At 35.7% G+C, this 24,883-nt stretch overlaps 1 protein-coding gene across 1 annotated transcript in view; it reads left to right on the top strand.

Annotated features, from left to right (window-relative positions):
• Positions 1–24,883, top strand: part of LOC149797852 (ubiquitin-protein ligase E3A-like) — an 80,158-nt gene that overhangs the window by 40,572 nt on the left and 14,703 nt on the right. Inside the window, exons 6-10 of the mRNA XM_089962866.1 lie at positions 8,810–9,015; positions 10,583–10,750; positions 11,662–11,817; positions 12,468–12,541; positions 13,192–13,335. Coding sequence (XP_089818992.1) covers positions 8,810–9,015; positions 10,583–10,750; positions 11,662–11,817; positions 12,468–12,541; positions 13,192–13,335 — 748 coding nt within the window. The remainder of the gene's footprint in view (positions 1–8,809; positions 9,016–10,582; positions 10,751–11,661; positions 11,818–12,467; positions 12,542–13,191; positions 13,336–24,883) is intronic.

Genomic DNA, 24,883 nt, shown 5'->3' with positions numbered 1-24,883 from the left:
GACTCGATTATTGTTTGTTTATGCATTATTGCATTTGACATTTTATATCAGTGCACTGGTAATTACGTTTTTACTTTGAAATTGTAAATACCTAAAATCATTAAAATGTAATCCCAGTATGACAACACAACAAACAAGCAATACGGTTCAATTTAATGCTCACAATTAGGCTACTGAACATATTTACATAATGGCACCACCACCACATGTACATTGTAGGTTTGATTATGCACTGAATTAAGTACATCCCTTGGAGTCAAATCATGGGCACCATTGTGGTCAACTTTTATGATGTCTCCAAAATACAATAATGAAGTTTCAGAAATAATGCCTCAAAAATTATGCTAATACTTTAATAGCTGAGTTATAGTTTGCTTTGATGTAAGGGACCGTACACCATACCTGTTAACTTTAATGCTGGGAGGAGAAAAAAATCCAGATTTTTGGGGTCGCTTTATGCCTACCTCCTGATTCCATAATATCTTCCGATTTTTGCAGAGAACGCCTGATTATTATATTATGTCTTCGATTTCCATTTCTTATAAACAAGATAAGTCCAATATGTTCTGTTGTATTACCTGTGAATTATTGTTGTGATGAGATAATTCTTTTAGTATAAAGAATTCGCTTCATTACGAAACAGAATGTTAAGTTTAAACATTATTCATTATTATTGTTATTATTATTATTATTATTAATTATCAGTCTGCTTCTGAGATCGGCATGCTTTGTAATAAAAATAACCTTTTGTATTTGATGTCCTGTCGGTAGGTTCAAAGAAGGAGTTAACTGCTTGCTGCCAGTCGTGTTTATTCACCACCAGGGCTTCTTTGTGCTTGGCATATGTGGTTACAATTAATACAAAGGAGCATTGATGTCTGCGGGTAAATAGTAAGGATAATTTTGTAACCCAAGCTGGTGAAAAGATTGTCACTTGCACTCAAGTGAATGTGTTTTTAAATGACGATTTTTATTTGTGGCATACTGTCATACAGTAGACCTGGGTATAATTCAGTCTTGATTATTTTCCACCCAACACCGTGTCATGCGTGTATGGCGTCTTCAAGATATCAGTTGACTAAATTCCTCTTGTTTGCGATTTTGTTGGCTCCAGTTTTCAGTCGGATAACATGTTCAAACCTTTGAGCACAACCACACACAATTGTTTCTCAATGTTCATGTCAATGAAAAACGTGGTGTGTGGTATCGGACATAATTGATACACGTTACAGTATGGAAGCCTACACCACTTATACGGATTTCATTGAAATATTTTATTCTTTAATGCTCATGTTGAAAAAAAGGAATAAATGATAACAACACAAGGTTAGTTTCTTTGTTTTTATTATCAATTAAGCGTTTTATTTATCTATTTTATTGCAACGTGCAGTAGGGGTGGGGCAAGCACAAATGCAATACAAATTTTTTTCTTTTCTTAAGTCTTGGGACATATGACCAAAGTACAAAAATGTTTCACCATAAGTTCTGGGACAGGAAAATAAAAATTATTTTATCGTGTCCCAACATATGTGGTAAATACGGTAATAGTTTAATAATTGTCGGGTCACCGAAAGTTACTTTTTTATTTTACATGCCTGAGTCTTATGACACAGAAAAAAAATTATTGTTTCATGTCCCAAGATTTACAGCCATTACAGTTGTCAACAAAGAGACCTAAAAACTGTCAAGTTTACACATTGGCCAGCAGATAAGCCGACCTGCCTCCCTTCTTCCAGGCCTTTATTTTTTCCTAAATTATTCAGCTTATATGCGAGTATATACAGTATACTATGCCCATGCCTGACAAAATTAAATTGTTGATCCCAATTAATATTGTGGTGTACCCTGGTATGTATCACTATATGACTAGTTAAACTGAGTGTTGAATATAAATAATTTTTCAGTATCTTTTGTGTTTGTATTCTGGTTCAAATCCATGTGGATTTTGCCCTTTGTGACAAGAATTTTGTCCAGCTGCAGAACCAGGTTAGTAGCAAAAATAAATGTATCTTTTTCATACATGCTGTAATTCTGGCATGTAATATATAGATATCATTTGTTACACCCAAATTACACTTTTTTGTCACTTACAATAGCAATAAATCTACTTATAACTTTTGGGGGGAGGCATGTATGTCATTCCCTCAAAAGCCTCATTGCCACATAACTAGCTCACATCTTTGGACTTGCTGAGGAGGAGGCATCAGCCCCCATGACTGAATGGGCTATCATTGTGCAGTCTGAGACATGACAATATTCCACCTTCATGATGGGTGAATTTAGGCCAAAATTTACCTGTGTATCCTTTTTATGACCTTTGACTCATCACAACCAAAGCTTTTGACTTGTCCTCTAAAGTGGAATCTTCCATGGGCTATGGTTTGGTTGAATAAAGCAAACTTTCCAAACAATGTCATGAGCTTCCTTGACTCACCTATATAGTACAGACCTGTTTCCTAGTTGCTCTAGCTACAACAGGCTGATTCAGTAAGATGCATGCCCTATATGTCAGTCTGAGCTGTTGGCAGTTTCACCACAACTGTTTGAGTTCACACATCAAGTCTCCTATTTTAGTTGCCACAAACAGGCTTCTGTTCATGATAAATCTCTCCTTCATCTTGAAATCTCAATCGCCTTTTGGCCTTTTGTGCCCAAGGGATGTACAGGACCCTGTACGTGCTGTGATGTGGGATCCAAGTGAACTGAGCCAATCAGAACAGGCAGATCACACTCAGATGACACGATCATATTCAGTTCATACCCCATCATTTATACAATAGGTCTGCTTATGACGAACTAACCGATGACTACTGCAGTTCTTGTACATGTCACCTCACAAGGTAAGGGAATGTAACTCCATCCTCCACTTACCTTTCTTCGTAAGACATTATCGTCAGATAAAGTATTTGAAGAAACCAATTTTTGGAGTAAAATGTTTTTCTGATAATACTTATCTGATCTGGCCCTCCCTGCAGTATATCCCTGTCAGAGTGTACATCTGCTCCAGTAGTAATGATGAATGGATGGGATTTGGCAAAGTTCCTCTTTCCAAGGAAATTCACTCTTGTCTGACTTTGAATTTTCGAAGCAGATGACCTTTAAGCACTTTCCTTGCTAATGCAACCCTGGAAGGTCTGGATTTGTGAGGTAGTAGATGGACTCATAAAGTATCAAGGTAAGTATTATTGAAGAAACATCTTACTCCAAAAATAGATTTTCATACTTATGGCATCTGAAGATAGATATAACACTCCCTCACTAGAAAGCCTTCATTATAACCCATTTCCTGTTGTAAGGCATTTATGATCATGGATCTCATTTCTTTTTAGCTGAAATACAAGTACATGTACAATATTCTTCTTTATTTGGTTGTCTCAAACACCATATTCCAGTCTTCCTGGTGAAATTTTTCAAACCACTGGGCCAGCAAACTTCCAAAATGTACTAGCCTGAGGTTTCAGTGGCCCAAAGAAAAAGAAAAATATTAAGCTTACCCTAGTATTATCTCATAATAATCCTAGACCAATCACATTGTCTTTAACCATATATATATATATAGTGTTAACAGTGGTAATATTTTTCTTCATACACGACTCCCTCGATAACTCGCGCCCTGATAACTCGTGAACCCACTTGTACTGTGGGGTATGGCATGGATCCCATTTTTAAATCAGATCATACCCAAAAATGATCCCTATTTGTTGAACTTGAAGAAAATTGCAATCAGAATTAGTGACATAAACTTTGATATATTGCTCGTTTATTGTCGAAAATGGTAGATAGAACCTGGAAATTTTAATCAACATTATGAAATAAAAAGAAGTCATAAAATTTGTTACATTTTCTTTCCAAACGACATTCTTTGTACACCGTAATTAATGATGTTCAAGGAAATTTTGTTCAATGAAAATGTCACGCCTAGTGGAGGCAGTACTTTAATAAATAAATACCAATTAAATATTTTGTTATTAACTGAAATTTGTGTTTGTTCTAGTTCTATCTTTAAGTTCCTTTTAAGTGTAATCATCATAAATGCAATGTGTCCATTGGTAATTAAACGTAAAATCTGTCAATCAGCTGTAACAGCTATGTCTGCAAGCGTTTCTCTGAGAACCTAATTAAGTGCTGACCGTGTTTTGATATCGGACTAGCTGAAGCATTTGTTGTATTGTTGCACTAAATAAAAAGCAGGTCTCCTTTTCTATTATCATGTTAATTACATCTTTTGAATAAAAGGAGGTGGAATTAACAAAAAGTTAAAAGGCATACAAATCCTACATGCTTAAGAACCAGCGGCCATCATATGTTGGGTAACTCATTTCAGTCGATCAATCAAACACTGTTATAAATGGTATTGTGTATGTAATCTAATTAAACTACCTTAAATTAACCTACTCGGTCATAACTGATTAAAGATAGCAAGGCAAACAAGCGAAATGAGTACTTCGTAAAATAAAGAGCTTTGTTTCACAGATACAGATAATTGTGGGGAAAACGAGTTTCAGAGAATTCCTGAATTCGCATGTAGAGATATCCTCAAGGATAAGAAGTTTCACTTTTACTTGCATTGAAATCAACGATGGTGTCATGAAATGTTGTGTTTTTTTATAAAAAGGAATCTTGTTTGGTAGTGTATCAACAGTTAGTCTGGTTTCCTGCTTGGAAGGTCCTTTTTTCAGAAAATACTATCCATAAGAATCCTGGAACCAGACTAATCAACAAAACAAAAAGCTGTGATGTAATACACGAATGTTTTTGCACACCATGTTGGTTGTTGAAACCAGTTGGAATCATGTTATCAATCTTTCAGATGTTGGACATTTTAAAAAAATTGTAATTTATACAGAATAACGAACAGCCTAATTGGAAAAAAGCGCTTTATTGACAATTATTCTCTAAGCATTCATTAAACAGACCAGTTTCCCCCCAACCCAACCCAGCCGTTCTCCAGATGTCTAGCGGATTTTTAGGAGGTCCCTTGGTAACTTGCACCCTCACTTATAGTGTGATCTATGTTTCTGGACCCCGATGTGCACAAGTTATCGAGGGAGAGGTGTATTTATTAATTCATAAAAAAATATATCATAGAATCAGCAAGTTTTTTTGACATTTCGATGTCATAATCAATACATGCATCTTCATCACTTGCAGGACTGCTGCCATCATACTCATCACTATTTAATTCTGATTCTGTTCACTCAGAGGTCCCAGCCTATAAGAAACATACTTAATTTTGTTTACCCTGCACATCTGATGCACCATCAGCTATCAATCCTACTAGATTCTCTTTCATAATTATGGTCTTCACTCCGTGTCTTGAAGACCTGTTTGACATGTTGATATATTCTTGGCTATTGGGATGAATCTGCAGGTCCAGCATGAAAAAAAAAGTGTCCTCAATTTGACCTTGGTTGCATATTCTAACATATATGTTTTCAAGGTTATCACCAGGAAATTCATTTGTACCATGAATCCTCATATTGCAAAGTCTGGATGTCTCCATCTTCTTTACTGCATTTTGTCTGGCTATGGCAGTTATAAACATGGCTATTGCCTTCGAACCAACTTCCAAGCCTTTTGCGTTGGCTAAGCAACGTATAGAGGATAAAGCTCAAATGACATTGCTAGGGTATGTGCAGTTTCACATTTCATAACCACTTTATCATATTCTGCTTGCTTCAGCTGAATAAACACTGAGCTGCTGCTAAAGGTTGAATGCAGCTGTTGAAAGAGAAAGGCACTTTGTACGCATTTTAGAAGCCCATTAAGTTTTGATTGCATCAGTTTTGAAGCTGTCTGTTCATTTGACAAATGGTGAGGGTTTCATCAACTGTTGAGTTTGTTTTACATGAAGAACTGTACATGATTTGTTTCTCCTTGTCATACCATGCCATTTGAATTCTTTCAACCACTTAGTTTGAATGGTTTGTTTTCACCTACTTTATTCATAGAATTGTTTACTTTGCCAAGATTGAGATTCATCTGGCATGGACATGAGCTTTTGCTAGGTCTGGCCCCATCAAAATGTCATAGAAAATTCATTCATTGGTAATGAATTGAACATGCTGCTTACAAATACCAAAACTGGAAACAGAATAGGACACAAAGAATAGAATTCACAATCCTTAGTAATGTGAATAATTGATCACCCTCCATCCACTACTTGAGGGCTTAAGCCAATCAGATACATTCAATAAGGACATTACTAATGAGTCGTTGCAGTACAGATATCCAGATCAATACTGAAAATTCAAAATGGAAGACAAACCATTACAATGTAAACAATCTACCTGTATATTCTCCAGGGAATATGTTTAGAATATATTATATTTCTAACTCCACCTTCATTTCAAAATGTAGAAAAATAATTAAACCAAATTATCCTGTCATTATTGTACTCCTTTACTATATGATTTGAAATTATTCCAAGTAGGATATTGTTGTTGTTGTTGTTGTTGTAGGGTTTAACGCCATTTTTCAGCACACGATAGGCTATACATGGCGGCCAGTATTAATGGTGGAGGAAGAACCCGAGAAATCCACCGGAAAGAACCACCGACCCTCGAGAAGCTACTGGCAAGCTTTCTCACATACCCACATTGGCCGAATCCGAGACTCGAACCTACGCAGACAGAGGTGAGATGGCAGTGATCCGTAACGGCCGAATAGGATATAGTATCCATAGTATAATATCCTGTCTGATGTGTTTTAAATTACTCTACCATCAGGCGTTAATTTGGATTATTTGGGTTAGATAGTTAACATTCTGGATACAATGAAAGGACACTAGATTTTTTTAAAAAAAATTTTTGGTTTGCTTCTGATAGATTATTGACATTTTTTTGGTTTGCATCTAGTTTAAATAGTGCAATGTTGTAATTATATTTATTGAAAACATAAAATACTTTACATTAGGTTTGCCCTTTATTGTTAGGAAAACATTTGCCAGATTTATGTGCTAACAGCATGATTTAATGATTAAGACAGGCATATAAAAGACCCGAGATTATGTAAATTATGCATTTGAAGACAAATACCATTTTATTTGTATTTGCCAGTAATATTCTTTTGCAGGACACCTGAATGGAGTTTATTATGTCAATCCTTTAGCAGATGGATTTGATAGATGATAAGAAAAATTTTATTTCCAGGTTCTAAAGATGTTATACCTTGCTTTTGTAATTGGTGCTCTGTAGAATTATTTCTCTTCACACTTTGTATTATGTGCCAATGGCCTACAATACTTAAAGATATGTTGTGTATTATGTATCTGAAAAGCAAGTGTCTATTAGATTGGATTTGACTTAGCCAACTTATGGAAGTGTAGATTTCATTGTCAGTGGACATGGGTGTGGAGTAAAGAATGGAATTTTTCAGCAAAATTCTTGTAATGATTATGACAAGTACAAGAGCAAAATAGTGTAGAATCAAAACTTGATTGCATCATTTGAACCACAGTTTCTACTAACATTTCCTCATATTATTTACCTTGGTAACACTCGAAATTCACTTGTCTTGTTGGACAAGTTTTTTACCTTTATCTTGCCTTAGACTTACTTGTCTTGAGAAATGAAGCAACCATTAATGTTGAGTCCTGCGTTCGTTACATAGCTTGTTAACACATTAACCCCTGGAGCTTTTTGTCATTTTCATCTGAAAATCGAGTAGGAACCACATTTTGAAAGCTATTTCTGAATAGACTCGGAAGCACCAAATCCTGGGTGATCTTTCAATAATATATTGCCTAGTTGTGTTAGAAACATCATTTTTCATTGGCTATTTGACTCGCGCATGAGCAGAAGGGCAAAAATTGTACTTTTTATATATTATGTTTGGCTAAATGGAACCATTATTTTTGTATGGAGACCACTCTTTTTTCCAAATGCCCACCTTATCCTACTTTTTGCAAAGGCTCATCTGTCTGTTTGCAATTCATACCAGTTTGCCTTAGATCTAAGACCAAAAAGTCTAAAATCCAGACACAAAATTGGATTCCGACCACGGGCAAATTTTGGGTAGAAAAAAGTCGGGTCCAAAAAATGTTTTTTTTTATCTGTGTCTTGTAGTGCAGCTAGATGTTCCAGATTATTTGGTATCATTGTAGAGCTACATCTGCCTACCTTTCTATAATACCACCCACTTTAGTGTATCATGCATGACCATGACACTACAGAGCTCGGCAGTAGGCTACTACCTCCTGCCCCATTAAGTCGTCACTAGGGGTTAATGTGTTAATCAAACTCCATTGCTCAGCACTCATAGTGGTCATTGACGTTGTTAAAGTGGTGTTTTATTTTATACTATGCTTAGTACAGACAGCTACTAAAGAATTCATTTGTAAGATGTGGAATTATGTTGTAGTTATTGGGGCTAGATACTTGGATGACTGAAACTTTTCAGCTGTTCATGCTGTATTCTGGACAAATTTTGAAGAATACTTGTCTCTGCATAGTCTTATTGCATTTTACTTAAATGTTTTGAATATACATTAGTGTTTAACTTTCTAATTTTAGTTATTCACTTCTTTTGCTGGTGCAAAACATGGTCCAAGAAATGCGATACTCCATGTGATGGTACTAGAGGGTGTTATTGGTGAGAATTAATGACCAAGATATATGCAGAACAGTGCATGCACACTCTGTATGTTTAGGTCTGATGTGTTTATATATACAATTTTAGCATATAACTGGTTGAGCCTTGGTTCCTTTTGAGAATGATGGATAGATATATCAATAAGAATTAAATTACTTTGTGTTTTTTTAAATACTCATAATGCAATCTCCTTTAATAGTTTTTCTCACTGTTATAGGTATGTTCACATACAATGAAGGCACAAGCCTGGTCTGGTTTAACCCTACATCATTTGAAAATGATGGACAGTTTACCCTGATAGGCATCGTCCTGGGACTTGCCATATACAATAGCACAATTGTTGATGTCCATTTTCCTCCTGTTGTCTATCGCAAACTGATGGGAAAGAAGGGTGTCCTTGATGATCTCCCTGGATATGATCCGGTAAGCCATATAAGTAAACCAGTTAAATGTACAGATTTATACATTTGATTTTAAATATATTGGCTAGACATACAAAGGTGGCTAGCTAAGAGATAGTATTATTTTCAGCTTTATCTCCCTTGAAGGGTAACCGTACTAAAAAATGGATGCCTGCACATTTCCTCCCCCATTATATTCTAATTCTAAAGTGATCAGGGAATGTATTAAAATTTTAAAAGCGAATTATGTTTCTTGTAGAATATCTATCTGATCGCATGACTATAAATCCCTCCCACATCTCACCACAATAGAGAACATCCTCATTGATGGTTAACATTCGGTTGACAGGAAGCCACCTAGCAGTTGGAAGAGGAGATAATTAGTTAGAGTGTCTTCCCTTTGTCCGTATTTTATTTAGCACTGGTTCTTAACTCATGGGTCATGTCACCATGCTGTTGTATTGGGTTAATAATATCAGCCTTATTAATTTGAAATTTTCTTCCTAAGTGGCTTTTTAGAATTTAATGAGTGACAAGGATAACACTACAAACCAAATCTGCATCACTGCCCAGAAAATTTAAGAATCGATGTGATATAGATAGGAAAAACCATTAGGAAGGACTGATTTCAAGAGGTAGCAGAGTTTATTTACTAAATTGAATGTGATTAGGTAAGTATTTTTTGAGAAACATAATTTACATTTTAAGAATTTTCCACAGAATGTATCTTAGTGATCCAGATGTCGTGGTCATCTTCTCTTGCATTGGCCATTAGGCATATGTCAGCCAAGTGAGTAATTTGAGGCCCAATTGGGCCTTTTGTCATTATCCTATTCATTTTAAGTATACTTTTGTCCTGAATCCATCCTCTGAAATCTTGAGCCCTACCAGCAATGATGGCTTTGGATCTTGAGCTGCCTGGTAAAAGCCATTATGTTTTTACATATAGCAAAGTATAGAAATTGGAACAGTAATTGGGTTGTGACCATGCTGCAGAGTTAACTAATTTATGCTATCATTATTTTGCTTCAACTGAACATCAACCACTGATTAGGATTAAACTGACTCTGAATTAATTACAGATTGGTAGTGCACACAGCAAGGCTTTCGCTAGTAATTTCAGAAGTCACAAAAAAGTTTGAGGTACACTGTATGATAATAAAAAACTTAATAGTTTGGACCAAACAGAATTGGCTGGTAGTGGAAAAAGACAGGTTTTAGTAAGACTTCATTATTATTATTATTAATAATAATATTATTGACTGCTCTGGTGACCTTGTGGTTAGAGCAACTGCCTTGGATGTGGGAGGTCGTGTGTTCAAACCCCGGCTGAGTCATACCAAAGAATTATAAAAATGGTACTAACAGCTGCCTTGCTAGGCATTCAGCATTAAGAGGCTGGTATTAGGACTTGTTGGTCTGGTGTCAGGCAAATGTAACTGGGTGGGGCATGATGCCCCAGTATTAGACATCAATATAAACTGCCACATTGCAGACAATGTAGCGATATGAATGAAACTGTGTTAAAGCTACGTTAAAAATCCAAATCACTCACATTATCATTATTATTATTATTATTATTATTATAGGTGCTCTCTCAGAGTTTACAACAGATGCTGCAATACACTGAGCCAGATTTTGAAGATGTCTTTCTCCACACCTTCTGTATCAGCTACAAGGATGTTTTTGGAAACACACTTACTCATGAACTGAAAGAAAATGGATCACAGATACCAGTCACACAGCAAAACAAGCAGGTTTGTCTTAGAAATATAATAGATCAATATACACAACATCATATATAGCTCACCTGGCAATAAGGATCCATCTGTCATCTGCCATCAACAATTTCTTGTTGCGACTCAACAGGCCACATTTCCTCTATGATGTGGTAAAACTTGGAATGTGGACTTCAAGTTCAGTAAATGCAAGGTCCAAGCATACTAATGCAGTGATACTGCATCAGATTGGCTGAGCTTGTTACCACTCTGAAAACCTAGTTCAGTTTTTATCAAACTTTTAATACAGGTTTGTATCAAAGATATTTCAGACAATTTTGATAAAGATTAATTAGATGGCCTTGTTTCTAATTGACTGAGCTTGTTATCACTTGGGCTATATTTCTGTGTTGAGTTGGATCAGACTTGGAATGTTTGCTTACATGATCCAAAACTCACACAGGTTCAGTAATGTACAAGATCCCAGCATATTATTGAGATGATCTTGCATCTGATTGACACCGCTCTGGTAGCCTAGTAGTTAGAGCATCCCCCTTGGATGCAGGAGGTTGTGGGTTCAATCCCCAGCCGAGTCATACCAAAGACTTACTAAAATGGTACTAACAGCTACTGGTCAGCATGGTGTCAGGATAATGTGACTGGGTGGGACATCATGCTACATGTCTGCAACATGATGCCCCAGTGCTAGACATCACTATAACCTGCCACACAGCAGACATCATAGGGATATGACTGAACAATTGTTAAAGCTACGTTAAAAATCCAAATCACACACACACACACACTCTTCTTCCTCTCCCCCCTCCACATTCCCAAAATTTTCAACTCAGAACAATCCTAAGATAGGGGATAGAGAATATACCCTAGTTCAGATTCTTGCATTAAACTGATGTTTAAGGTAAGTTTATCTTTTGTTTTCCTTTTCACAGGATTTTGTACGATTGTATGCAGATTTTCTTCTCAACAAGTCGATAAACAAACAGTTCCGGGCTTTCAAGAAGGGATTTGACATGGTTATAAATGAGAGTCCCCTCAAAACACTTTTCAGACCCAGCGAAATCGAACTCCTCATTTGTGGTAGCAAGGTAAGGATATTTTTTTTTATGTGTCACCATGCATGTCTAAAACTGAGGTTTCTAGTAAATGTATTTGTATTGTATGTAAAAGATATGAAACTGGAACTTCCATAATCAGTTATAAGGCATGCATTATATCAAGTGGGGTGGGTGTGGGTGAAGAAACAAAATACACCATTCAGTTTAGAGTTTTAGCATTGTTAGCTTTCTTTGGGAAATTGCTGATATGTACGTATATGTGTGTAAATCAGAAATTATTTGACCCTTGGTAGACATTAAATGTGCTAAACTTTGTATAGCATCTTATGTGTGCTTTTGCATAAGAGGACAGTAATTGGCTGTTGACCATCCAGTATAAATTTATCTAATCAATGAAGAAGTACCATCAAGAATGCCTAAAAATGAATTCCAAGCAAGAAGTTTGCTTCTGGTATGAACTTTTTTTTTTGTAACAAGTTTTCCAGATAAAACATGCAAATTGTGTTAATAAACTTACATGACCATTTGCTATTTTCTAATTTGTGCATCTCGCACAGTATCGGAAACCTGTTGCACTCTAACAGTGGCAAATAGATGATATTAGGTGGGATAGGTACTGAGTTTGCAAACCCCACTGTATGTTCGTCTCAATTATTAGGAACCATACAATTTCCTTTCAGAACCTAGATTTTATTGAATTGGAGAAGGCTACAGAGTATGACGGGGGCTTTGACATAAATTCCAGAACAATAAGGTAAGTGCAGCATTCACACATATACAGACAGATTGCATTAAATATCAACTATTTGAACAAAAAAAATTGGGCAAATCAAGAAGGTGTGCTAGGAACAAATGTTCACAAATAGTAATGTAAGCTGACATCACTGAAAATTCATAGATGTCCCCACACTGGAATGCTTATTAGTTTAAATGAGTTCAATCAAGTATTGTAGACATAGAGTTCAACATAAATGCTGATCTGCCATCAGGAGGTGGGTTTATGTTGTTCTGTTGATTTATTATAACAAACTGCATAGATCTAGATCTCCCAGCATAGTATCGATGACAGATCTTGGTCTGGGTCTGTGCACTTTGGACTAGCATAACTAGTAAATTTATTGTCTGTTTCAGTGGCAAACTTTGAACAAAGTCGTCATGTAAATATCACATAATAAAAACACGAACACCCACACATCTAATTGTTTTGCTAAATAGAAATAAATTTATGTTTTTAAATCCAGTTTATATGAAGTGTACATGTAACTATTTGTAAAGTAGTTAAATCCGCTAGTAAAAATTCCCAGATTGGTTTAAGAAGCTTTTTTTCAAAGAAACAGATTGTTTAAGATTGGTTGAGAATTGCGCTAATGTGTCAATAAAACCTGTGCATAAATATGATTGTAGGAACTTTTGGAATGTAGTGCACAGCTTTACAGAAGAACAGAAGAGGAAGCTATTGCAGTTCACTACAGGAACAGACAGGGTTCCAGTTGGGGGTCTTGCCAAGCTTAAACTTATTATTGCCAGGAATGGGCCAGATTCAGACAGGTAATAGATACATTCTAATTTTGATTTCCATGTTCTATGTTATTGAAACTGTACACAAATTTGTGCACTGCCTAATCTCCATGTTCAAAAATCTTTCTGTCAGGAGTGAGTATAAATGGATCTGTGTCACATTGCAGGTATTAGGGTTGAGAATTGGCAGAATCTTTTCCCTGTATATATTGCAATATAGCATGGTGTATTGTGATATATATTTCAGTACAGCAGTGTATTGTGAGACATATTGCACTTATATTACAGTATAGCACATGTGTTGTGATTCATATTGTAGTATGATATTGCAGTACAGCACATTGTATTGTGATACATATTGCAGTACAGTACATTGTATTGTTATTCATGTTGCACTATATTGCAGTTAAGCACATTGTATTATGATACATATTACAGTACAGCACATTGTATTGTGATACATATTGCAGTACAGTACATTGTATTGTTATTCATGTTGCACTATATTGCAGTTAAGCACATTGTATTATGATACATATTACAGTACAGCACAGTGTATTGTGATACATATTGCAATATATTGCAGTTCAGTACATAGTATGGTAATTTGTATTGCAGTACAGCACATTGTATTGTGATTTATATTGCAGTACAGCACAATGTAGTGTGATATATATTGCAGTATAGCACATTATATTGTGATTCATATTGCAATATATTGCAGTACAAAACATTGTATTGTGATTCATAGTGCAGTACAAAGCATTGTATTGTGATAGATATTGCATTACAGCACATTGTAATGTGATTTGTATTGCATTACAGCATATTGTAATGTGATTCGTATTGCATTACAGCACACTGTAATGTGATTCGTATTGCATTACAGCACATTATAATGTGATTCATATTGCATTACAGCACATTGTAATGTGATACGTATTGCAGTACAGCAGTGTATTGTGATACATATTGCATTATATTGCAGTACAGCACATTGTATTGTGATTCATATTGCAATACAGTACAGTGTATCATGATACATATTGCAATATATTGCAGTACAGCACATTGTGTTGTGATTCATATTGCAATATGGGGCCCCTACTGGACTTAACCACTTACCATTGCATATCATTGCCATCTCACCTTTAGTGATGTGGGTTCGAGTCTCGGGTTCGGCCAATGTGGATATGTGAGAAGGCTTGCCAGTAGCTTCTCGTGGGATGGTGGTTCTTTCTAGGGTTTTCTCAGGTTCTTCCTCCACCGTTTATACTGGCCGCCATGTATGTGCTGAAAAATGGCGTTAAACCCTACAACAACAATAACAACATATTGCAGTACAGCACATTGTATTCTGTCGAAAGTGCAAAATAATATTAATGAGTGAACAAGAAGTCATATTGTCATGAAACTGATTTTAAAAATCTCTTTACATAGACACTGATTGAATATGTGAAAGTCTGATCTACATGGGATTACTTTACATGGACACTGATTGAAAAACATGCTTGTATGTGTGAAAGTCTGATCTGCATGGGATTACTTTACATGGACACTGATTGAAAAACATGCTTATATGTGTGAAAGTCTGATCTACATGGGATTACTTTACATGGACACTGATTGAAAAACATGCTTATATGTGTGAAAGTCTGATCTGCATGGGATTACTTTACATGGACACTGATTGAAAAACATGCTTATATGTGAGAAAGTCTGATCTACATGGGATTACTTTACATGGACACTGATTGAAAAACATGCTTGTATGTGTGAAAGTCTGATCTGCATGGGATTACTTTACATGGACACTGATTGAAAAACATGCTTATATGTGTGAAAGTCTGATCTACATGGGATTACTTTACATGGACACTGATTGAAAAACATGCTTATATGTGTGAAAGTCTGATCTACGTGGGATTACTTTACATGGACACTGATTGAAAAACATGCTTGTATGTGTGAAAGTCTGATCTACATGGGATTACTTTACATGGACACTGATTGAAAAACATGCTTGTATGTGTGAAAGTCTGATGTACATGGGATTACTTTACATGGACACTGATTGAAAAACATGCTTGTATGTGTGAAAGTCTGATGTACATGGGATTACTTTACATGGACACTGATTGAAAAACATGCTTGTATGTGTGCAAGTCTGATGTACATGGGATTACTTTACATGGACACTGATTGAAAAACATGCTTGTATGTGTGAAAGTCTGATGTACATGGGATTACTTTACATGGACACTGATTGAAAAACATGTTTGTATGTGTGAAAGTCTGATGTACGTGGGATTACTTTACATGGACACTGATTGAAAAACATGCTTGTATGTGTGAAAGTCTGATGTACATGGGATTACTTTACATGGACACTGATTGAAAAACATGCTTCTGTGTGTGAAAGTCTGATCTACATGGGATTACTTTACATGGACACTGATTTTAAAACATGCTTCTGTGTGTGAAAGTCTGATCTACATGGGATTACTTTACATGGACACTGATTTTAAAACATGCTTGTATGTGTGAAAGTCTGATCTACATGGGATTACTTTACATGGACACTGATTTTAAAACATGCTTGTATGTGTGAAAGTCTGATCTACATGGGATTACTTTACATGGACACTGATTTTAAAACATGCTTGTATGTGTGAAAGTCTGATGTACATGGGATTACTTTACATGGACACTGATTGAAAAACATGCTTGTATGTGTGAAAGTCTGATGTACATGGGATTACTTTACATGGACACTGATTTTAAAACATGCTTGTATGTGTGAAAGTCTGATGTACATGGGATTACTTTACATGGACACTGATTGAAAAACATGCTTGTATGTGTGAAAGTCTGATGTACATGGGATTACTTTACATGGACACTGATTGAAAAACATGCTTGTATGTGTGAAAGTCTGATCTACATGGGATTACTTTATATGGACACTGATTGACAAACATGCTTGTATGTGTGAAAGTCTGTTCTACATGGGATTACTTTACATGGACACTGATTGCAAAACATGCTTGTTTGTGTGAAAGTCTGATCTACATGGGATTACTTTACATGGACACTGATTGCAAAACATGCTTGTTTGTGTGAAAGTCTGATCTACATGGGATTACTTTACATGGACACTGATTGCAAAACATGCTTGTATGTGTGAAAGTCTGATCTACATGGGATTACTTTACATGGACACTGATTGCAAAACATGCTTGTTTGTGTGAAAGTCTGATCTACATGGGATTACTTTACATGGACACTGATTGCAAAACATGCTTGTGTGTGTGAAAGTCTGATGTACATGGGATTACTTTACATGGACACTGATTGAAAAACATGCTTGTGTGTGTGAAAGTCTGATCTACATGGGATTACTTTACATGGACACTGATTGAAAAACATGCTTGTGTGTGTGAAAGTCTGATCTACATGGGATTACTTTACATGGACACTGATTGAAAAACATGCTTGTATGTGTGAAAGTCTGATCTACATGGGATTACTTTACATGGACACTGATTGCAAAACATGCTTGTGTGTGTGAAAGTCTGATCTACATGGGATTACTTTACATGGACACTGATTGCAAAACATGCTTGTGTGTGTGAAAGTCTGATCTACATGGGATTACTTTACATGGACACTGATTGCAAAACATGCTTGTATGTGTGAAAGTCTGATCTACATGGGATTACTTTACATGGACACTGATTGACAGACATGCTTGTATGTGTGAAAGTCTGATGTACATGGGATTACTTTACATGGACACTGATTGACAAACATGCTTGTATGTGTGAAAGTCTGATGTACATGGGATTACTTTACATGGACACTGATTGACAAACATGCTTGTATGTGTGAAAGTCTGATCTACATGGGATTACTTTACATGGACACTGATTGACAAACATGCTTGTATGTGTGAAAGTCTGATGTACATGGGATTGCTTTACATGGACACTGATTGACAAACATGCTTGTATGTGTGAAAGTCTGTTCTACATGGGATTACTTTACATGGACACTGATTGCAAAACATGCTTGTTTGTGTGAAAGTCTGATCTACATGGGATTACTTTACATGGACACTGATTGCAAAACATGCTTGTTTGTGTGAAAGTCTGATCTACATGGGATTACTTTACATGGACACTGATTGCAAAACATGCTTGTATGTGTGAAAGTCTGATCTACATGGGATTACTTTACATGGACACTGATTGCAAAACATGCTTGTTTGTGTGAAAGTCTGATCTACATGGGATTACTTTACATGGACACTGATTGCAAAACATGCTTGTATGTGTGAAAGTCTGATCTACATGGGATTACTTTACATGGACACTGATTGAAAAACATGCTTGTATGTGTGAAAGTCTGATCTACATGGGATTACTTTACATGGACACTGATTGAAAAACATGCTTGTATGTGTGAAAGTCTGATCTACATGGGATTACTTTACATGGACACTGATTGAAAAACATGCTTGTATGTGTGAAAGTCTGATCTACATGGGATTACTTTACATGGACACTGATTGAAAAACATGCTTGTATGTGTGAAAGTCTGATGTACATGGGATTACTTTACATGGACACTGATTGAAAAACATGCTTGTATGTGTGAAAGTCTGATCTACATGGGATTACTTTACATGGACACTGATTGACAAACATGCTTGTATGTGCGAAAGTCTGATCTACATGGGATTACTTTACATGGACACTGATTGACAAACATGCTTGTATGTGTGAAAGTCTGATCTACATGGGATTACTTTACATGGACACTGGTTGACAAACATGCTTGTATGTGTGAAAGTCTGATCTACATGGGATTACTTTACATGGACACTGATTGCAAAACATGCTTGTTTGTGTGAAAGTCTGATGTACATGGGATTACTTTACATGGACACTGATTGCAAAACATGCTTGTTTGTGTGAAAGTCTGATCTACATGGGATTACTTTACATGGACACTGATTGCAAAACATGCTTGTATGTGTGAAAGTCTGATCTACATGGGATTACTTTACATGGACACTGATTGCAAAAGATGCTTGTATGTGTGAAAGTCTGATCAACATGGGATTACTTTACATGGACACTGATTGAAAAACATGCTTATATGTGTGAAAGTCTGATCTACATGGGATTACTTTACATGGACACTGATTGAAAAACATGCTTGTATGTGTGAAAGTCTGATCTGCGTGGGATTACTTTACATGGACACTGATTGAAAAACATGCTTGTATGTGTGAAAGTCTGATCTGCATGGGATTACTTTAGATGGACACTGATTGAAAAACATGCTTGTATGTGTGAAAGTCTGATCTACATAGGATTACTTTACATGGACACTGATTGCAAAACATGCTTGTTTGTGTGAAAGTCTGATCTACATGGGATTACTTTACATGGACACTGATTGCAAAACATGCTTGTATGTGTGAAAGTCTGATCTACATGGGATTACTTTACATGGACACTGATTGCAAAACATGCTTGTATGTGTGAAAGTCTGATCTACATGGGATTACTTTACATGGACACTGATTGCAAAAGATGCTTGTATGTGTGAAAGTCTGATCTACATGGGATTACTTTACATGGACACTGATTGAAAAACATGCTTGTATGTGTGAAAGTCTGATCTACATGGGATTACTTTACATGGACACTGATTGAAAAACATGCTTGTATGTGTGAAAGTCTGATCTGCGTGGGATTACTTTACATGGACACTGATTGAAAAACATGCTTGTATGTGTGAAAGTCTGATCTGCATGGGATTACTTTAGATGGACACTGATTGAAAAACATGCTTGTATGTGTGAAAGTCTGATGTACATGGGATTACTTTACATGGACACTGATTGAAAAACATGCTTGTATGTGTGAAAGTCTGATCTACATGGGATTACTTTACATGGACACTGATTGAAAAACATGCTTGTATGTGTGAAAGTCTGATCTACATGTGATTACTTTACATGGACACTGATTGAAAAACATGCTTGTATGTGTGAAAGTCTGATCTGCATGGGATTACTTTACATGGACACTGATTGAAAAACATGCTTGTATGTGTGAAAGTCTGATCTGCATGGGATTACTTTACATGGACACTGATTGAAAAACATGCTTGTATGTGTGAAAGTCTGATCTGCATGGGATTACTTTACATGGACACTGATTGAAAAACATGCTTGTATGTGTGAAAGTCTGATCTACATGGGATTACTTTACATGGACACTGATTGAAAAACATGCTTGTATGTGTGAAAGTCTGATCAACATGGGATTACTTTACATGGACACTGATTGAAAAACATGCTTGTATGTGTGAAAGTCTGATGTACATGGGATTACTTTACATGGACACTGATTGAAAAACATGCTTGTATGTGTGAAAGTCTGATCTACATGGTGGTTAGTAAGGCATGCATCACTTCTTTAAAAGTACGCGAATTCGTACAAATTATGCGTACTGGCATCATTTTCTGGCCCAATGTTTTTATTCACATTAGACTACTAGATGTGATTTTAAATATATATTCTTTTTTTTCTTCTGACAAACCCACCTGCGAGTTAACATTTTGGTAACATAACCCACAACAGAAGTGATTTTCCTAACCAACCTTCCACTGTCAGAATCAAAATAGTTTTAAACACAACCTCATTCAGAAGTTTTTTTTGAAGTGCCGTCCCCGGGAGGGTGTATGTTTTACTGGAACAGCCCTAAGGACAAATGCAGAATGTTTTAATAGGTGTTATAAGAAATAAATAGCTCAAAGTTGGACCATGATGGCTTACAAGTCTCTGAATAACAATTGGCCAACTTTGTAGGAGGTGAGAGAAAAAGAGACCAACATAAAAATGATTTCAGCAGAAAGGCTTGAGTTGTGCATAAATATTGCTGTGTTGAGACTTCCCCCTTTTCACAGTCTGTTGTCTTAAAGAGAACATAATAGCCAGCTTGGCATGTTGGGAAACTGTTCATTATGGTTGTTATGTACAATTTTCCACAGCTCACATTTATTATCTTTTGAATACTCTGCTCTAAAGTAAAAAATTTCACTAATATAACCTCTGCTAAAGTTTCACTTTCTTGAATCAGAGTATTTTGGGGTTCAGTGGCAAACTGACAAAGATTGTAATGAGATTCAGAAGAGTGCTAAAGTTGCTAGAACTGATAGTTTGGATGGACAATAACCAAGTGTAAGAAAGTGTGTGATGCCTAGCTTAGTGCTTTGAATAAGAGACCTTCTTTGGATTGACAAAATTCAGACTCGCTCTGATGGACAAACAAGAGTTATGTCAGTGTTATAAAGAATGTAGAAATTAAAACTCAGTGGCAGCCAATAGTTCTTATAATTAGCATAGTTTTCTGGGAGGTGACTGCAACTTTTGCTAGTGGGACTCCTATTTTTACCAAAATGGGAGTCCTGGACTCCTAGTTTTAAAATCCAAGCAAGACCAATGGAAAACTTTTCTTTTTGGAACAGAGATATCCAAGAAAGAATACCAATGGGGCCATACCTGTGAGATGTTGAAAATTGTACAACCATAAAGAACAGTAACTTGTTCAAGCTAGTTATGCATATGTGTTTCAGACAGCAGGCAATGAAAGAAGTTCTCAGCACAGAATAATATTTGTACACAGAGGAGAAGGATCATATTAAATTCAGAAACAACAGATTAATATTCATAGGGAATCCCCATACAACATGATTACATGAGTATAGATCTCTAGTTGGCAGGACCACTTTGGCAACAAAAGAATAACGAGAAAAACTTTCATGTCATAAAGATGTATTACCAAGTGAAGTACATGCTATGTGCAAAATTTAAATGACATTAAGTATAAGAGACTGACTGATCCGTATAAACTCAAAGCAAGATGGATAAAAATTTGTCCTGTTTGTGTTCGGTTCTTCCTGTGTATATTTTGATCATGGTGATATTTTCTGCAGACCTTTTGGCAGATGACGAAATTGATGAAAAAATATTTTATGTCATTCTGATATATGGATTATTTACTACACTACGAATCTGTTCATCCTGATTCTTTTTTACCTTCTCCTTTAGTTTTACTGGTACCAGTACTTTTTAATAAAATTGTAATTTCTATTTTCTTGCAATCTAAATATTTGTTATCATGTATTATTGTCAAAAGGTAATATCTGCTTAGTTTTGTTGTAAAATCTAAAACTATTAGTTAGCAAGGGACTAAAGTAAAATTGTGGGTCAACTTCATGTATGCAGAAATTATTGCCATATCACAGTGTTGTTAGAAACAACAGAGTAGCTGTACAAGATGTATTTTGCGAAGCTGTAGAACCAGCACTTGTATTGTCACCACATATTCCACTTAAATAATAATATCATTATTTCTGCATATTCATATCAGTATTTTCCCAGTGGTATTAATTTTATGATCTGATATTGTTCGTTTCTTGTTCAATTTTTACACATTAAGAATTCTCACAGTATCATTAAAAAACAATGTAATCTGTACCAAATTGAGTTGTTTGAGAAGAAATTCAATTTTTAACCCAAAAGTCACTGAAGCTACGAGTTCTGGCATTAAAGTCTCACATTAAATAACATTTGAAGTAGCCATGATAGTAATTTAGGATGCAACTGTACTAATTTTACCTTTGGTTTATTCAAATCTTGAATTGATGGAGGAACATGGCTCCAAAATAAACACATCAATTTTAGAACCTGTTCATTGACTATGAATCAAGTATATAATCCAAATCCAACCGAATTGTTAGAAATTTTTAAAATTCTTTTGGCAACATCATAATAATTAAATAGTTATAAAATATGGAGTAAGCCTATGGTCTTTCTGCCATCCCAACCAAGACCCCACCACAACCATGTGACCATGCCCAATGACATCACAGTAATAATTGCTATACAACTAGAGATGACATCTCTTCGAGTATTTTGATTTCAGTAGAGCCATAACAGAGTGGAACAGTAAGAAAGAGTGACAGATATTTAAATGTTAGGGAGATATTTAACAACGGCTATTCCTCCTGTTTCCACTTCCTCATTGGAGATTACACACACACAAAACTTGAGTAAATCCTGAAATACTGGCAGCATCCCTGCAGGGGAGATAACTTGACTATTTTATTTGGTTTTATTGGTCTCTGGTTATCCCATCATATTTCTGTTAGCATGGTCGAAAAAGGCTTACAACCATTGAGAGTTGTTGAATGACTCAAATTACTACAGATATGAAAGAACAAGAACCATACTATAAACTAGTGAAGATAAAATAGAGTAAATATGGATTCGACTGACCCTGATTGGTTGATAATGAAAGTAAGATTTTAGTCAAATTAATTTTTTGAGAGCTTGTCCTGCTTGTAACTGAAAAAAGTGAGGGACATTGTTTAATTAACATAATTTCCGTCCCTTTACAGACCTGACTTTGGAAGACTTGTTAGTGAAATCAGCAGTTGACTCTTTGGTGCAGTATTGAAAGCACACATTTCAAATTTGTATTGGTCCAGAAAATGTTGCAGCTGTTATGGTTTTCTTTTCACAAAAGCTGTCGTCATAGATGTGTCTATACTGATACAAATTCATCATGAGCACTCAAAATTTTAAGTTACTGAATTTTAATATCATGGTGTTTGCACAGGTTTACAGTGGGAACTCAATTAGTGCAGAGAGTCATGAATTCTTGAGTTTTGTGCAGAAACATGGAATCCAAGCAGAATACATCAAGAAATGTAGAGGTTTTCAATCTTGGATTTAGTCTCCCTGTTGTGTTTCACATTGATATGCATATTCACAAGTATATAGTATAGTAGTAGGAAAAGTAAGTGACAAATTTAGATACATTTTATAAACAAGACAAACAGTATGTGGGGGGACAAGATCATAAGAACAGGCTGGAATGGAGAAGTAGAATAAAAACAATAATGAGTAGAAGTGTGCCTCTTTTTTTATGTGTGCAACATTATTTTCTCTGCTGCAGTAAGAAATTACATCAAAGGGAAGACAATGAAAAGTGTACAGTTAACTAAACCAGCGTGAATTTAGCTACTTAAAAGATGTATCAAGTCAATTTTAATCTTCTGGTTATATCTGTTCTGGTCTGTTTCTGTCCATTCTGGTGATTATGTCCACTGAATCAGTATGGTTGGAAAAAAATATGAAAGATTATGATTACCGGTATACACTGTACTTCTGCCTGAGAGATGTGAATAAGTTGATTTCTTGGTTTGTTGGCTCTGGTTGTTGCTCAGTTCAAATGCATCATTGAAAAACATTGATGCATTCTCATACTTTGTTACAAATATTTATTACAGATACATATCTCCAGATATCAGTGAATATAGCTTGAATAAGTTACAACAGTTATAGTTGGAACAATGGACATTGTTAGAGAAACTTTAAGTGAGCTAAAATGTAAACTTTTCGGCAGCATGTGATGCAGGATTGCTTAAGACTTCTCCATCTTATATGCTCACCATGAAAAATCCATTTGTACAAACTGATGCTGACTTTTTGGTAACTATCAGAAAGGCATAAATGAAGATAGTCAAAGGTCTACAAAATTTATAAACTCATACAGCTGTGGCAAAAACGATGGACTAGTACCATTGCTGCTGTTGCCACAGTTGATTAGCTGGTTGATTTAGTTTGGTTGTTTTTTTTTGGAGGGGGGTAAAAACATATTTGGTGCATGGAAGAACCCCGAAAGACCACCAACCCAAATTGGTTGATCTGTGACAAAAACTCACTCTGTGAGATGTGCAAGTGATGTAAAAGCAAGTACCTTATTACACTTGGGTACATGGAGCCTCTGTTGATTTGATATTTATTTCCAACAGCTGAAGTCATTTAGATATGAGATCTCGGGTTTCAGTAGATCATTATGGCCTTTACACCATTTTCAGATGAAGAGAATCTATATATGGCAACCAGTCCTTTTGAGACACCAAACACCACTTATATAGAACCACTGACCTTCCACAAGTAACTGACAACATTCTCATTTACACATTGGAGGCAAGTAATTACATGACAAGCATCTTGTACCACTCGGCCATGGAAGTCCCTCAGATCTGTATCACAAGACAAGAATCTTATACCACTCTGCCATGAAAGCCCCTCAGGCCATAGGTATAAGTCTCGCATGAAAGACTATAAGTGGGAGATAGGACCTGTGACAGCTGGATTGAAAGTGCAGAATATTACTGCTAGGCCATCAGTGATGATGCTGTTGACAATACAGTTAACTGCAATGACATTGATTTTACGAGTACTCTGGGAAAATTGATTCCTCGACTTTGATTCATTTTTAAAAATCTAATTAATGATATAAAAATGTTTGACTTGCTATATTTCATTTGTTTTTTTAACTTATTTTAGTCTTGCAACAAGCATAAGAATAAGACATCGGTAACTGAAATATATGTTCTTACAAGAAATGATATAGTGTAAAAGTAGGCAGAAATAATGCAACATCACTTCCACAGGCGTTAATGGGTTTTTTTTCCTGACAAATC

Source organism: Sinohyriopsis cumingii, chromosome 6 (genome assembly GCF_028554795.1).
Source record: "Sinohyriopsis cumingii isolate HCF-2022 chromosome 6, ASM2855479v2, whole genome shotgun sequence".
NCBI classification, from domain to species: Eukaryota; Metazoa; Mollusca; class Bivalvia; order Unionida; family Unionidae; genus Sinohyriopsis; species Sinohyriopsis cumingii.
This window is presented reverse-complemented; position numbering and strand designations above follow the sequence as displayed.